This window comes from Schistocerca gregaria, chromosome 5, assembly GCF_023897955.1.
Source record: "Schistocerca gregaria isolate iqSchGreg1 chromosome 5, iqSchGreg1.2, whole genome shotgun sequence".
Lineage (NCBI taxonomy): Eukaryota > Metazoa > Arthropoda > Insecta > Orthoptera > Acrididae > Schistocerca > Schistocerca gregaria.
In genome coordinates this window covers 264,957,239-264,973,768 of record NC_064924.1, presented here as the reverse complement: position 1 = coordinate 264,973,768, position 16,530 = coordinate 264,957,239, and the positions used below count along the sequence as shown (strand labels likewise).

At 42.1% G+C, this 16,530-nt stretch overlaps 1 protein-coding gene across 2 annotated transcripts in view; it reads right to left on the bottom strand.

The window, feature by feature from the left end:
- LOC126272564 (E3 ubiquitin-protein ligase AMFR-like) overlaps positions 1-16,530 on the bottom strand; it is a 310,352-nt gene that overhangs the window by 45,800 nt on the left and 248,022 nt on the right. For both annotated transcript variants that reach the window (XM_049975486.1, XM_049975485.1), the window contains exons 3-4: positions 2,286-2,441; positions 288-643 (exon numbers count right to left, since the gene is read on the bottom strand). In XM_049975486.1, the coding sequence (XP_049831443.1) occupies positions 288-643; positions 2,286-2,441 (512 nt within the window). The remainder of the gene's footprint in view (positions 1-287; positions 644-2,285; positions 2,442-16,530) is intronic.

Genomic DNA, 16,530 nt, shown 5'->3' with positions numbered 1-16,530 from the left:
AACCAAAATTAAATAGCACTAAGAAGCAAACCAGTCCCTGGCAACCACAATATCATTTCTACCGTAATTTGCTCCATCACTGGTATCACAAAATTGTATTCTAAAAGGCACATAACATGTATCAGCAGTTTGGCAGTTCTCTCTCTGAGCAGCTGGAGATTGAACAGAGGGATTATCACACTTCTCAGATTGATGATGTTCACATTTCCTCCTAGGAAAAAGGAGCTTCACATACAATACAAAAAATGAATTTCATTACTGTTAACGTTATTTCTGTTTCTACTCACTTCTGCTGCATGTGTCTAAGCACCCACAGGTAATTTCGATGTCTCTTGAGTCTTCGTTGGATTTCATGGCCGAGGTAGCGCAGCTGCATACAGATGACAAGTGATGCCATTGAAAGGAAAATATTTGACCAGAGTAACATGTGCAGATGGTGTAACAAGTCTACAACAAGTGCTGCCAGTTCAAATATGAGCTGCGCATAGTAAGCAGCAGGGCCACGTCGTTCCCACACTCTTGCCTCTCCAAAGCCTTCTGCAGAGCCGCTACCACCTGTACCAGCTCCGCTCCCCCGAAGGTCATACAAGTGCAGGCAGTACCGCAGCACTGTGTGCAGTGTCTGAACTGTCAGTTGGATGCACTGCAAGAATAACAATTGGTCAGCTACACCACTTCATTTATTTACAAACAGATGATGTATATAAAATATCAGAACATAAACAATATATACGAAAGGAGGAAATTTTTTTTTCTTTATTTTGCAACTAACTGGTTCTACTTGAATGGAGAACACTAAATACCAGAGCTGACAAAACAGAATAACTTTCAACATCTAGAGCCACGGCAACAAAGTAAAATAGCTTTCGATACCTAGAGACAAATTGACACCGGCACTAGCTGCCAGGCTTCCAAAACCAACAAACAGCATGCAAGGATCTTCTCTATCATGTTTAAAATTGGTTCTTCATTCTCATATAGCTCCTGTCTCAGTCTAGGTACCCAATTTGTCTTTGGTTCCTCGTGCTACATGTCTTTCAAAATCCAGTTGTTGACGTGTTGTGATTATGCATACCTAGGTAAGCTCTTTTTTCTAGTAAACGTATTGCAGTTTCTGTGTTATTTGGCACCCCTCAATTACACTCAGCTTAACTATTTTATTCTTCCTCAATGCTAGGAACTGTAAAAATTCTCCACCACCTAATCTTCAACCTGCCAGTTGATCTTTACATCAGTCTTTAATGTAAAATACAATCATCTTGACTCCAACTTTCATTGCATTTCAGAAAGATTTTTCACTGACATTTCAATGTGTGTTCTTTAATCACATGTACTATGCTGAGGTTCCCCCCTCTTACATTCACGTGAAGCAATAAGATAGCAGCAGTGCAGCTTTTACACAAAAAGATGTGGAAAATTAGCACCAAGTTGTCTACAATAGGTTCATGTGCTAGACCACTAATCAGTAATTTGGAAATTTGATACAACTTATGTCTTTTAATGTGGTAAGGAGCAATGTATTTAAATTTGAACACTGCAATGGAGACAGCTTTAACATGTAAAAAGTAAGGGGTGAAATATTACATTACTTGAAGTGTACACTACTTACGAAAGTACTCATTCTGCCCTTGTTTGTATAAGTTTTTGAATAAGTATGAGTGGTCATGAAACGAGGTATGACTGTTTTTCCCTTCTTAAATTCAACTCACAACTTCAGTTCACAAAGAAGAATAAATAACTGTAACCTACAAGATTTCTTTTTTATCTCAGAGACAAAAGTACTGAAATGGTTGTAAACTACAGGTCTAGTCCTAGATTTTTTGAAAACATATATGTCAAACAGTTGCTACACAAAGAGGCAATAAGCTAAAGAAAATTACCTGAGGGACCATAAATGCTCCACTTTCAGCCACACCTGGAAAGCATTGTCTCAAGCCCATAATGGCACAGAATGGCTATACAATGTGAATGCTATCTAGCATTCAGAGCAGCATTACAAATTTGTTTGGAAATTCAGTTAGTTACTGTACAACTTCCTACTGGGACCAATTGTATTGTTCCCATATACCAGTTCAGAGATATTGGTGTCTTTTACGTTTATTCTATCATCTCAATTTTATACACGAGTATTGCTAATTAGAACTTGAACTAACAGAGTTATTGTGTACAAAAAATATTGGAGACTTCAGTTGCAATATATAAGAGAGAGAGAGAGAGAGAGAGAGAGAGAGAGAGAGAGAGAGAGAGAGAGAGAGAGAGAGAGAGAGAAAACATTGTCAACTTACCTCTGCAACCATGAACGCAAAGGTGTTTAGTCCACTGCCAAAAAAGCCAACAAGTATGCAGACTATGAACAGGACACCAGACAGCATCAAGATGCCAAGCAAAAGTGCCAGCAAGCGGAAGTGGCTCCATGTTGGTGTAGTTGGTGAAAATGAGAGCTATAACAAGAACAGAGATAATATAAATATCACATTGATTATATATTTTACTTTTATTACTAGTTTGTGATAGAAATATAATAGCTACACACACACACACACACACACACACACACACACACACACACACACACACACACAGAGAGAGAGAGAGAGAGAGAGAGAGAGAGAGAGAGAGAGAGAGAGAGAGTATTGGGAAAATATCTCTGTTGAGCTTTTTCATGTCTCTCACCAAACCATTTAAGGCCATCGTAGCATGACACAGGTAGGATTTTCAATAGCCCCACTGAAACCTGCCAGTTCCTATGGCACTGGCATTCCAACCTGGATGGAAGAATATCTAAACTAGTGGACTTCTGGACCTCAGGTAACACTTCAGGCCAGTCACTCTGCACCTCACCTTTGGTACATAAAGTTTCACTAAATATACAATAGCTCGGGCTTTTAAATCTTGGTATCTTGCATTTCAGAGGTAGGACAGTAGCGTTGAATGACAAGTAAGTATAATCAGGTAAGGTTATGTTATAGTATTGTCAGAAATGAAGAAAGCCATTCTATTTAAGTCTATGCAACCACATACTCTCATTCTGATGACATGGTCGTGGACATTCAGGAATAGTTATTGATATTGACAAATGGCAGCAGTATCATTGCATTACTGTAACAGGAAATTTTAGTGTGAGGGTAGTAAAAAACTCAAACAACAATTCTACTGTGAGAAATGTTTATGATATCGGAAATAACATGTTATACATTAGTAGAATATGCCACAACAAATCACTTTTGGGATATTGAGTTGCAGTTTTCATTTAATTATAGCAGACAAAGTGGTGAATTTTTTTATGTACACAAGTAATTTTTAATGCCTATAGCTGCTAAATTATAACACACTTACTTGTAGTATAACAGTATCTTTTTTTCTGTTGAAAAACCCCTTCAAAGAGGACTTCAATGACAATTATTTTTTATGTATTTATATTTATTTTGGCTTGTAGTCATCAAATGATTGCTTTTGCGAAGGTCAATGTTATAAAAATATAGTATATATAATTTGTGTGCAAAGGTTTAATACATAACATATTTAACTACAAAGGTTTATACATAATATATACAGCTTAGAATTCTTTCAGTGAATACAGACAGTTATTTATAACAAATATTTTAATTTTGTTTTGAAATAGGTCCCCAGTATGTGTTCTTAGTGATTCTGACAATTTGCTGACACACGGACTGTAGTCCATAACTTTTAATTTTGTTCTTTGTCTTCAATAAACATAATTATCTCTCGCATTGTGGTTATGTACGTACATTGTAACATTTGGGTGTGTCACCCTGATGGACTGACTGTACAGTGAGATACTTATTTTTGCTAAGGATGTCACGAAAGGTATCCCTGTAACCCATGCTATGTATTGACTAAACAGATCTCTTTTCTAGTACCAGTATTCTGTTGCAGTGCACCTCAGTGACACCCTCCCACACAGTTTTTAGGTTTTCTTACATACAATTTTGCACTGTTGGCTAAGCAAGTACAATGGAACAATTATTTTCTTGCACACATAGTTAACATTGTTTTCCATCAAAGACTGCCATCCAAGTCCAGATCAAAGAATTTGTGGTCTTCATTGCAAGTATATGAAATCACACAAATATTTTTTAGACATCTGTGGCACGGTTGCCTGCTTTAAACTCCATTGACTATAAATTGGTAGTATTTATTTTTAGGTCACATTTACTAAAATATTTAGTCACTTCAGATATCCCAAGTGTTGAAAAAGATTTTATCTCCTCCTCATTGCCACCATAAAACAGTAGAGTGGGGCATCAGCATAAGTAATTCCATGGGAACTATAAGGAAGTATAATACTTACATACACGAGAAAAAGAAATGGTCCCAATCCTGGCCTGTGCAGCACACATGGCAATACTGTTTCAGTTTATTTTTCTCAATTCATTTTGATAATTTGTATTTGTGCATAGTTCTCAGTTTTTTTGGGTAAATAGAAAGGAGTTCCAGATATTTGTGCACGATATTGCATGCCCTTAGTTTCTGCAAGAGGAGTGAACAGCTGGCTACGTTGAAAGCCTTTGAGGTATCTGAAAATATACCTACAGTATGCTTTCTTCTATCATGATAGCTAAGACTTCATGCAAAAACTCTGTGACAGCTGTGTGGTGTTGCCATATTTTTGAAATCCACATTGGGTTTCTGCATGGAGATTGGTGAAATGGTACACATATGGAGCTTGAAATACCAAACATCAGCCTTACCTGTAATAAGTACAGATGTAATTCATCGTGCAGTATAGTTCTCCGCAACCACTTTGCAGAAGGTATCGATGTTCAAGGATAAGATTTTGAGCTCTTGCTTTGAGTGTCGTAATAATATACATATGAACCACACCTCTTCTCCTGACAGTAGGAGAGTGATTTGTTCTGTTATTTCTTGTTACTTTGCAATCTTCACCAAAGCTGTCCTTGAGTCTCCTATGGAAGTTCTTTCCAATGGCATAGAAAAAACTAAAAAGCTCCATTAAAAAAATGTCAGGGTCATAGTTTGGTAGCTACACTCATTAAGAATTACTTGCACACATCAGAAAATCTGTGATGCCTTAGTGAAAACCGTAATTATATGTATTTACTCAACTCAAATATATCTTGGATCGTATGTCTTAAATGGCTCACCTGGTAGATACAAATCCAACAAGTAATCTTCAGGCAGCCAATCAGAAAAACAAATCAAAAGAATTTATTGAAGAATCAGGAGAGGTTCAGACTGAAAGGATTCGGGGGGGGGGGGGGGGTGCACAAAGAGAAATGGTAGTGATACTGATGTACAAAGAGAGAGTGTGAAGTGTAGAGGAAGTGATACACAAGGGGAAATAGCAGGGAAACCGAGGGGAGGGAGGGTGAAGGATGAAAGGTTGGAGAAGAGGCTGAAGGCTGAATTAGGGAGAAAGGTTGATTATGAAGGGAGAAATCCTGATGAAGGGAGAAAGGGTGGAGCAAAGGGGGATGAAAGGAGAAGGGATGCAAAGGGGGGGGGGGGTGAAGGGACAATGGCTGCGAGAGAGAGAGAGAGAGAGAGAGAGAGAGAGAGAGAGAGAGAGAGAGAGAGAGAGAGAGAGAGAGAGGATGAAAAAAGAGCAATGTGGGAGAAATGATGGAAAAACAAGGTGAAACTAGAATGAAGAATAAGGAAATGCAAACAAAGGATCGAGGTGGGGCAGAAAAGCATCAGGATGACAACTGGTGGGGGTGAGGAAAGTAACGCATCTGTGCATTTTGAGGAACTACTGGCCACAATAAAGAAGATTAAGATAAGAGCTTGTGAATTTTATGAGCAATGCTAATTCCACTTTCTTTGGTATACTTAATCGACTTAGCTTACAAACGTAACTGTGCCAATCACTGAACAACACTGTTTAGCGTTTTTTTCGGTTGGTTACACACACTGAGTGTAGACCCTTACGTAAGCCCTGCTAGTTTCACTTTATCTGTTTTGAAGAACTGTGTGATATACAGTACCTAGATTCAATACTTGGAGCCTTTTCTTGTCAGTTATGTTGCATATTTCGCACTTGTCTCCCAGTGCTCCATTATTTACAATTTTAACGTCCCTCACCAGAGACTGTCACTTTAGCTGAACTGATTTTTTAGTGAATTCGTTCCTCCTTTTGTACACATTCGACATCTCCTCAATCTACCTCGGTATGAATGCCACTCGCCGCCAATTTATTTGCACGTTTTGAAAGGTAGCTCTCGCAGATGAGTAGCAGTTTTCCAATATTGTATGAATGAACTGCAGCCTGCTGCTTGCTTTGTCCACGACTCGGGCTACGTGATCGTTCTATTTCATACCTATACCTCTCTCTCTCTCTCTCTCTCTCTCTCTCTCTGCGGGCGTGACAAATGGAGCAGAACGCTCCGGCAGGAAGAAAAGAGAAGCGCGGCGTGACGAGTGGGGTGAGGCGGGAGTGTGGCTGGCGAAGCAGAGAGTGCTGAGGCTGAGTCGAGGGCCAGGCGTGGCGATCGATGCGTGGCGCCGCCGCCCACGCCGGGCTGCCGGCGCACGTGTCACCGCCCACGCTGCTATCTGTCGACCTACTCTAACCAACACAACCCCTCGTCCGCTTCCCAGTAGGGTGGAGGGCGCCTTAAAGGAAGGTAAATAACCTTACGGGGGTCCATCCATCACGCTCCCACACCCAAATAACTTTTTGCTGAAAAAGTTTACATGTGTGGTTTTCTAGCTCTTCAGTTAACTTTCGGAAACTGAAGTAGCATCCGTACTAAGAGTCTTGAAAATAGCAAGAACCTCTAGAAAATTAGAAGTTTTATTCACTCTTCCAGCCCACACGACTGCGCTTGCGGTCTGACCGATAGCCAGGAATGGCGCGCTTTCACAGGCTGACTATGGTCGTGCTCCACGGCCGCCTCTATTATAGCTGTTCCCTTCAGTGCACGTGGAAGCGACAAACTACACAAATCCTAAATCAAGACAGAAACGAAAATCCCTCTACTGGTGAAAAGATCAGAAAGACGGCCTTTCCAGTGCGGAAGCAAAAGCAACTGAAGACAAAATGAAGTATCTCCCTCATTTACACGCGCTGGTCACGGATTACATAAACATAGTGTGAAATGTAACGCTGATACCGGTGAGGGCACTTTTCGATTTTCTGTTGTGAAATTATGATTTTGTCAAATAAGGAGAAAACGCTCCTTTCGAGAAAATAAGAGCGTTGGAGAGGACTGAACGAAATGGCAAATAAACAATTATCTTGTTGTGGTTCAGTTGGTCCCTGAAACGCCATAATAATAATAATAATAATGGTAACAGTTACAACAATAATATTGTATATATGCAGACTGAAGCGACGAATGAAAGTTTGTGCCAGGGCCATGAAAGTCCGAGTTTTGATATCGGGTAGTTCCAATGATATTCGCCTATTAATAACTGAAATGGATGCCAGACTAAATGCCTGTGAACAACAGACATATGTCCCATGTAATTCCATTGTCCCTGATAGCAAAATCTGAAGGCGGATTTACTTTTTGAGTATTTTTAAGAAAAGGAGGAAAGAAAGCATGTTACGGTAGTCCATGCAGTTGCGCAAAGACACTGTGCCGGGGGTTGTGCAGTGATTAGTACATCTGCCTAGTGAGCAAGAGGCCCGAGTTCGATTCCCAGCCTTGGTACAATTTTTCATTCATTGGTTCAGTGTGCATGAATGTCCGAGACGTGAGAAAGAACTGGAACCGTACAGTTCCGTTTGGTTAATGTGCAATAAGCCTGGGTTTCAGGCAGGACCCCCGATTCGTTTGATGCTAAGATGCCATTCCAATACAGCTGGAGAGCCTCTGCATGGGGGAACACAAAGAGGAAGGAGGCATGCTAGGGTAGTCCGTGCAGTTGTGCAAAGCCTCTATTTCAGGAGGCGTAGTGGCTAATGCGTCTGTCTAGTGAGCAACATACCAGGGTTCAATTCCCGACCTCGGTATAAATCTTCATTCGTCGTTTCAGTGTATATATATATATATATATATATATATATATATATATATATATATATATATATATATATATATATATATATAGTGAAACCGAGCGAAGTGGTGCAAAGTTTAAGATACTCAAATTCGGGAGTAGCGGACAAATATCCGTGCCCATCCAGCGTTTGAGCGTATGCGCAGTTTTCCTTAATACCGTATAAGTGAATGCTAGGATGGTGCAGTTAGAAGTCCTCGCCTGGCTTCATATTCAATCTTTTTTCAACCAAGAACCTGCTCAGTCTTCATTAGTTATGAATCGAATCGGCCAGTAAAGAAATTTACGGCACAAGTAAACTGAAATAAGAGACAGACTGATTGATGCTCCTGAGACACGAGAAATACTGAATATAGTAATAGAGGGAACTCTTGGAGGAGGGAGGAGTTAAAAGTTGCTGAGGGAGATCAAGGTTTGGCTGTAAGCAGGTTAAAAGTGGATGGAGGTTGCAATGGTTATGCAGAGAAGAAGAGGCTTACACAGTGCAGACTCGTATGGAGAGCTACTGCAAACCTGTTTCTGACTGGATACAACAATACCAACGAAAGCAACGACGACGTTACTCTATGCACAAGTAACAGCAAAACTTGTTCCAAAACTGACAAGAACAGCGGGGAATACTAGTTGTTAAGAGTGACTAGACGATGTTAACAACGATGCAGAACTGCCGAAATGCGATAAAAGATGGATTGTCGGGCATCCTTGCAAACAGAAAGGTCGCCTCTGTCAGACCACGGATTTCTCAGTAAACGCAACAAGCTTTTACTTCTCAAGGATGTGAGGAGTCGCCAGTTGTGGTTCGGATTCCACGTTTAACTGTAGGTCCTCTTTCCCAGGTTGGATAACTGGGGTAGGACAGTCGCCGAAGTGGCGTCCAATCTCAAGTTTTACACCAGACCACTGAGCTACACAAAATTGTTATACACACGCGTTAACGGATATGACGTCCCAACGACCCGGTGGACGCATTGTGTATCGTCATAACCGAAAATGTGTGACAAGTGCGGTCCTATGTGAAGGTTATACTCACGGCATAGCCCACCATCAGTTCTTGACACAAGGTGAACGATCAATAGAGATTCATCTACATCGATACTCCGCAAATCACATTTAAGTGCCTGGCAGTGGGTTCATCAAACCACCTTTACAATGCTCTATTATTCCAATCTCGTATAGCGCGCGGAAAGAATACGAGCTCTGATTTACTTTATTTTATCGTGGTGATCGTTCCTCCCTATGTAGGTCGGTGTCAACAAAATATTTTCGCATTCGGAGGAGAAAGTTGGCGATTGGAATTTCGTGAGAAGATTCCGTCGCAACGAAAAAAGTCTTTCTTTTAACGATTTCCAGCCCAAATCCTCTATCATTTCTGTGACACTCTCTCCCATATTTCGCGATAATACAAAACTTGCTGTCTTTCTTTGAACTTCTACGATGTACTCCGTCAGTCCTATCTGTTAAGGATCCCACACAGTGCAACAGTATTCTAAAAGGGGACGGACAAGCGTATTGTAGGCAGTCTCTTTAGTATGTCTGTTACATTTCCTAAGTGTCCTGCCAATAAAATGCAGCCTTTGATTAGCCTACCCCATTTTCTGTGTGTTTCTTCCAATTTAAGTTGGTCGTAACTTTAATACCTAGATATTTAGTTGAATTTACTGCTTTTAGATTAGACTGATTTATCGTGTAACCGAAGTTTAACGAGTTCCTTTTAGCACTCATGTGGATGACCTCACACTTTCCGTTATTCAGGGTCAACTGCCACTTTTCGCACCATTCAGATATTGTTTCTAAATCGTTTTGCAGTTTGTTTTGATCTTCTCATGACTTTATTAGTCGATAAACGACAGCGTCATCTGCAAACAACCGAAAACGGCTGCTCAGAGTGTCTCCCAAATCGTTTATATAGATAAGAAACAGCAAAGGTCCTCTAACGTGGGGAACGCCAGAAATCACTTCTGTTTCACTCGATGACTTTCCGTCAGTTACTACGAACTGTGACCTCTCTGACAGGGTATCACAAATCCAGTCACATAACTGAGACGATATTCCATAAGCGCACAATTTCACTACGAGTCGCTTGTGTGGTACAATGTCAAAAGCCTTCCGGAAATCCAGAAATACGGAATCGATCTGAAATCCCTTGTCAATAGCACTCAACACTTTATGTGAGTAAAGAGCTAGTTGTGTTTCGCAGGAACGATGTTTTCTAAACCAATGTTGACTGCGTGTCAATAGACAGTTTTCTTCGAGGTAATTCATAATGTTCGAACACAATACATGTTCTAAAATCCTGCTACATATAGACGTTAACGATATGGGCCTGTAATTTAGTGGATTAATCATACTACCTTTCTTGACTATTGGTGTGACCTGTGCAACTTTCCAGTCTTTGGGTACGGATATTTTGTCGAGCGAACGATTGTCTTATGGAGCTAATGCATCAGCATACTCCGAAAGGAACCTAATTGATATACAGTCTGGGGCAGAAGACTTGCTTTTATTAAGTGATTTAAGTTGCTTCACTACTCTGAGGATATTTACTTCTACGTTACTCATGCTGGCAGCTGTTCTTGATTCGAATTCTGGAGTATTTACTTAAGTCTTCTTTTGTGAAGGCATTTCAGAAGGCTGTGTTTAGTAACTCTGCTTTGGCAGCACTGTCTTTGATAGTATCTCCATTGCTATCGTACAGAGAAAGGCATTGATTGTTTCTTGCCGCTAACATACTTCACATACCACCACAATGTCTTATGGATTTTCTGCCAGGTTTCGAGACAAAGTTTCGTTGTGGAAACTGTTATAGGCATCTCGCCCTTAAGTCCGCACTAAATTTCGAGCTTCTGTAAAACATCGCCAATCCTCGGGATTTTGCGTCTGTTTAAATTTGACATGTTTGTTTCGTTGTTTCTGCAACAGTGTTCTAACCCGTTTTGTGTACCAAGGAGGATCAGCTCCGTCGTTTGTTAATTTATTTGGTATAAATCTCTCAATTGCTGCCGATACTATTTCTTCGAATACAAGCCACATCTGGTCTACACTCGTTATTAATTTGGAATGAGTGGAGATTGTCTCTCAAGAAGGTGTCAGGTGAATTTTTATCTGCTTTTTGGAATAGGTATATTTTTCGCTTATTTTCCGAGGATTTGGGGATTACAATATTCAATCTTGCTACGACAACCCTGTGTTCACTAATCCCTGAATCGGTTTTGATGCTCGTTATTAACTCAGGATTATTTGTTGCTAAGAGGTCAAGTGTGTTTTCACAACCGTTTACTATTCGCGTGTGCTCATGAACTAACTGCTCGAAATAATTTTCAGAGAATGAGTTTGGCACAATTTCAGATGATATTTCAGGAGTACCTCCGGAATTAAACATGTATTTCCGCCAACATATCGGGAGTAAATTAAAGTCACCACCTACGATTATCGTATGAGTCGGGTACGGGTACGTGTTTGAAATCAAAAGCCAGCTTTCAGTGCATATAATGATTTGATCATCAGGTCTTTCTATTAGTGCTTGGAGCTCTGGTACTTTCCCAACACAGCTAAGACAATTTACGACTTTTATACCAATGGTTCCTGTATCTACGTTCTTCCTGTGTTCAGCCCACTCCCTTTGTGACTGAAGCCCTTCTTGTGTTTTCCCGAGACCCTCTTTTTTTTTTTTTTTAAAAAAAAAGAAAAGGTTAAAGTCCACGCCGCACAGCCCCTGCTACCCGTGTAGCCGGCTCCTGCGTATAGTGGACACCTGACCTATTCAGCGGAACCCGAAACCCAACCACCAGCTGGCGCAAGTCTAGGAATCTGCAGCCTACAGGGTCGCAAAACAACTGAGCCTCTGATTAAGACCCTCCACTTGGCTCTGTAGCAGAGATCAGCAATCGGTCCTGTCGACTATGCTGCGAATGGTCAGCCCTGCTTTCATCCTGCAAACAAGACTGGCAGCCTTTACCACTTCTGTTAGCCGCTCGAAAACAGAGAGAATCTCTTCAGATTCAAAGTGACACACATCATTGGTACCGACGTAAGCAACCACCTGCAGTTGGCTGCACCCTGTGCTCTTCATGGCATCCGGAAGGACCCTTTCCACATCTGGAATGATTCCACCCGATATGCAAACGGAGTGCACATTGGTTTTCTTACCCTTCTCGTCAGCGAAGTCCCTAAGGGGCCCATAACGCGCCTAACGTTGGAGATCTCAACTACCAATAATCCCACCCTCTGAGATTGCCCGGATTTTGCAGGCTGAGTGTTTTCCTCTGAAGCAGGACAGGCGACAGCATCTGGCTGAGCGCCAGTGTCAGCCGCAGACAGCACCTGGAACCTGTTTTTTCAGACAAACCGGGGAGGCCTTACGTGCGGCCGCCTCTGCATCCCATCTGCCTTACCCTACGGCGGGCCCGGCTCCCGACGCTGCAGAACTTGGGACAAGCTGTGGACAACGCGGGCCTGCGCGAGATGCACCGTGAGGTCGCGGTCGCAGTTCTCGAGCGGCACTTGACGTGGGAAGGACACCTCACGACGTCGGAGCAGGTTCGGGATGTGGGCGGCACGCCTACACGTCGCCTTCGACGTTGCGGCCCTCTCCGAGTCTGCCCCCATCCAGGAGCGTCACCAGTGGGTTGCCGACACCAGTCGACTCCTATCTGGGCGCGATTACATCAACGCCATCCGCACCCGCATAAACGGCTCAGGCGCGGACGGGTGGCCGACACCCGACGCCGCGCGGGCTGCAGAGCCGTCGAGGCCGACAACCACGTCATCCAGGCTTGCGGACAAACTCACGGGTCCCGCGTGAAACGTCACGACGCGGTTGTGAAGTATCCCGCGCGTGGACTCGCGCAAAGGGGATTCGACGTCTCGGTGGAGCTCCACCTTCGAATACCGGAAGGACTCCGAAAGCCTGGCAGCGTCGCGGTCACAGACGGCCAAGCCCACATAGTCTATGACTAGATAGTCGGCAACCACCTTCGGCTAGACTGGTGTCACCAGCAGAAAGCGGTGAAATACGACACGCCGTCCATCAGGCGTGCCGTTCTCGACCTGCGTCCCGGAGTCCACACGTTGAATTGGAGGGAGACATGGTCCCCACAGACGCGAGCGACCTCCTGAAGCTGGGCTTCAAGGCGCGGGAGCTCGCGATCATCTCATCCAGAGTGCTGTCTTCGTGCTGCGCGTCGTTCAGAATCTTCGGCGTATGACAACACACCAGAACTCGACCTAAGGCCAGCCGTGGACATCGAGCGGTTTCCTCTCCTTGACTCCTCGGGGAAGCCGCAGCAGGAGCAAGACTTTTTATTGATCTATGTTTCTTTTCAAAAATGCGGCCAAACGTTTGGCCAAGTGGAGAATCATGACTTTAACTCCGTATTAACAAATATCTGATCAATAAAACTCTTTTACACTCATCTATAAGGCCACGACACACTGCAAACTGGAGCTCAGCAGTGTTGTATCAATTCTGATGTCATGTGTTTGTTAATCGTTGCTGCACGCAATGTTACTGCAATAGCATTGATCGCTTTTCCCATTTTCTACAATAATGCAATATTTCGCAACAATGAAAATTTTACGAATAAAAAATTAAAAAAGGTTTATTTAAAAACGAAACATTGTAGCACTGTTGCTACGGCTGAATGATATTTCGGATTTTTACACTGTTATTAGTAGTAAATGAGTTTTGCTATTTGGGATGCAAAATAACTGCTGATGGTCATAGTAGAGAGGATATAAAATGTAGATTGGCAATGGCGAGGAAGGCATTTCTGAAGAAGAGAAATTTGTTAACATCGAATATAGTGTCAGGAAGTCGTTTCTGTAAGTATTTGTATGGAGTGTAGCCATGTATGGAAGTGAAACATGGACGATAAATAGTTTGGACAAGAATGGAATAGAAGCTTTCGAAATGTGGTGCTACAGTAGAAAGCTGAAGATTAGATATATAGATCACAAAACTAATGAGGACGTATTGAACAGAATTGGAGAGAAAAGAAATTTGTGGCACAACTTTACTAGAAGAAGGGATCGGTTGGTAGGGCATATTCTGAGGCATCAAGGGATCACCAATTTAGTATTTGAGGGCAGCGTGGTGGGTAAAAATCACAGAGGGAGACCAGGAGATGAACACAACGCAGATTCAGAAGGATGTAGGTTGCAGTAGGTACTGGGAGATGAAGAAGCTTGCACAGGATAGAGTAGCATGGAGAGCTGTATCAAACCAGTCTCAGGACTGAAGACAACAACAACAACATTAGTAAAAAATAAACACGTTATATCAAATAACGAAAAATACCAGTTATTCAGAACTAAAATACCGCTATCGGTTTTCACCGGTCTGTTTTGCCCATCCATTTGCTGTACATTGATTCCCTTGTAAACGAATGATGCAGGGACCCTTACCGAAATTCTTTCGCCAAGCCATACGCCATACGTCGGAGAAGCAATGACGAAAATAAAAGACAGTTTCAGGAGTGGGATTAAAATTCAGGGTGGAAGTATGTCAGTGATAAGGTTCACTGATGACATTTCTCTCCTCAGTGAAAATGAAGAGAGACTATAAACTGAGTGTACAACAAAGAAAGATGAAAGTAATGAGAAGAAGCAGAAATGAGATTAGCGAACAGAAGGGCCACGAATTAGATGGGGTGAACGAATTCTGTTACCTTGGAAGCAAAATTAAGCATGACAGACGAAGCAACGAAAATATACGAAGTACACTGACACAGCCAAAGAGGGTCCCTCGCTAACAGAATTCTGCTTTTACCAAGCATCCGTTTTAATTTGAGGATCAACGAGGGAAAGATTATGGGGAAAATATAGACACGAAAAAGAGAGCGAATGATAGGACACATGTTGAGACATTAGGGTATACAAGGAGCTACAGAAGGTAAAAGTGTAGGAGAAGACAGAAGTTTGAATATTTCCAACAGATAACTGGAGAGGCTACGGTGAGATGAAGAGGTTGGCACAGGAGAGGAAGTTATGAAGGGAAAAAATAGAACGCGTAAAATACACAGGATCATTATTTCACAAACGCCAGTCTCTGTAGGATAAAGCCACCTTGCGTTATGGGTTAATAAATGACAGTTGTTCACGCTAAAGGGGCCAATCATGGCCGAAATTAGTCGCTTGGAATTCCAGTTCTGTTTCCTACGAAAACTTACAAACTTCAGACAAGAAAGTGTGGATCAATGACAAGTAGTAGAGGGGCAGCTTATGGACGAAGACATCCTTCGGTACCTGTGTGCCACTGAATGATAACTGTCGAAGATTAAGAACCTCTGCAACAACCATCGCACACATGAGCCCCAGTGACGGCTGCTTCAAAGAATATGCCGCATCAGTCTTATGCAGACCTTTGTTTTTCTTTTAGTCTAGACAATGAAGACAAAATTGGGGCGGAAAATTGTTGCAGTCGCAAATTTTTGTACGGTGGTGTGTGAGCGTGGAGCGGTGCGTTGTTTATAGGTCACTTTTTTTTTAGGTTTTTTCTTTGAAGTCTCAAAAACCGCGGCCTCTTGCGAAAACGTTTCCCAGTACAAAACTACACTAAATTTAATTTCCTACAAAAATGACGTACTACTAACAGTTTCGCATTGCAGGGGATGGAAAAATCGCTGATTATTAAAAACTGTGTTTTAACGTTATTGTTAAATGATGTGGTTAAGAATTAATATTAAATTCGTGTACCACATTTATGTGCAGTAGTACATTTAGTCCGACATGAGTGAGGTCGGGTATGTCATACCCGAGGTGTTGAAGCCCTGATTATTGAATGTCATTGTTGCCACACAAATATTGCTGTCACAGTAGCTGGAGGTAAGGGCGAGGGGGAGGGGGGGGGGGGGCAAGATGCAGTGTTGAGTTTATTGTTGCACCAGCGTCAGAGGGAAATACACGACTGCAAAGGTGGCTAGAGTACGTCACACCCGACCTCGTAGTCGGTGTTCCATTTATGAGCTGTCAGCAAATTTATGAGATATATGTAGTTATTTATAACATTCTTTGATTTATTTTTAGATTTTATGTTTCTCAAGATGTCTTATGAAGAAAATGAACATCGGCTACAAGAACTACTAGAAGTAGTTTTAGAAACAGTTCAAATGCTAGTTCCTGCGACTTCGAGAGCGAAGAAGAAAAAAATGGCTCTGAGCACTATGGGACTTAACATCTGAGGTCACCAGTTCCCTAGAATTTAGAACTACTTAAACCTAACCACCCATGCCCGAGGCAGGATTCGAACCTGCGACCGTAGCGGTCGCGCGGTTCCAGTACCGGTCGGCCACACCGACCGGCAGCGAAGAGACTGATAAAAGTTTCTCAAAGAAGTGAAGAAAGCGATTTGGATCAAGAGGGTATTTTGTAGGATTGTGCAGTGCTAAAATTTGCTTTAGCGGCTTCTAGTCAAGTCACCTGAGGTACGTGTTTTTTTTTTTTTTTTTTATGCGTCCAAAGGTGGTACAGAATGGATGAAAGATTGTGCTAGGCAAAGTGTTCGTTTTCGTTCAGACATTATTATCACCAATTCTCCAAGCGTAG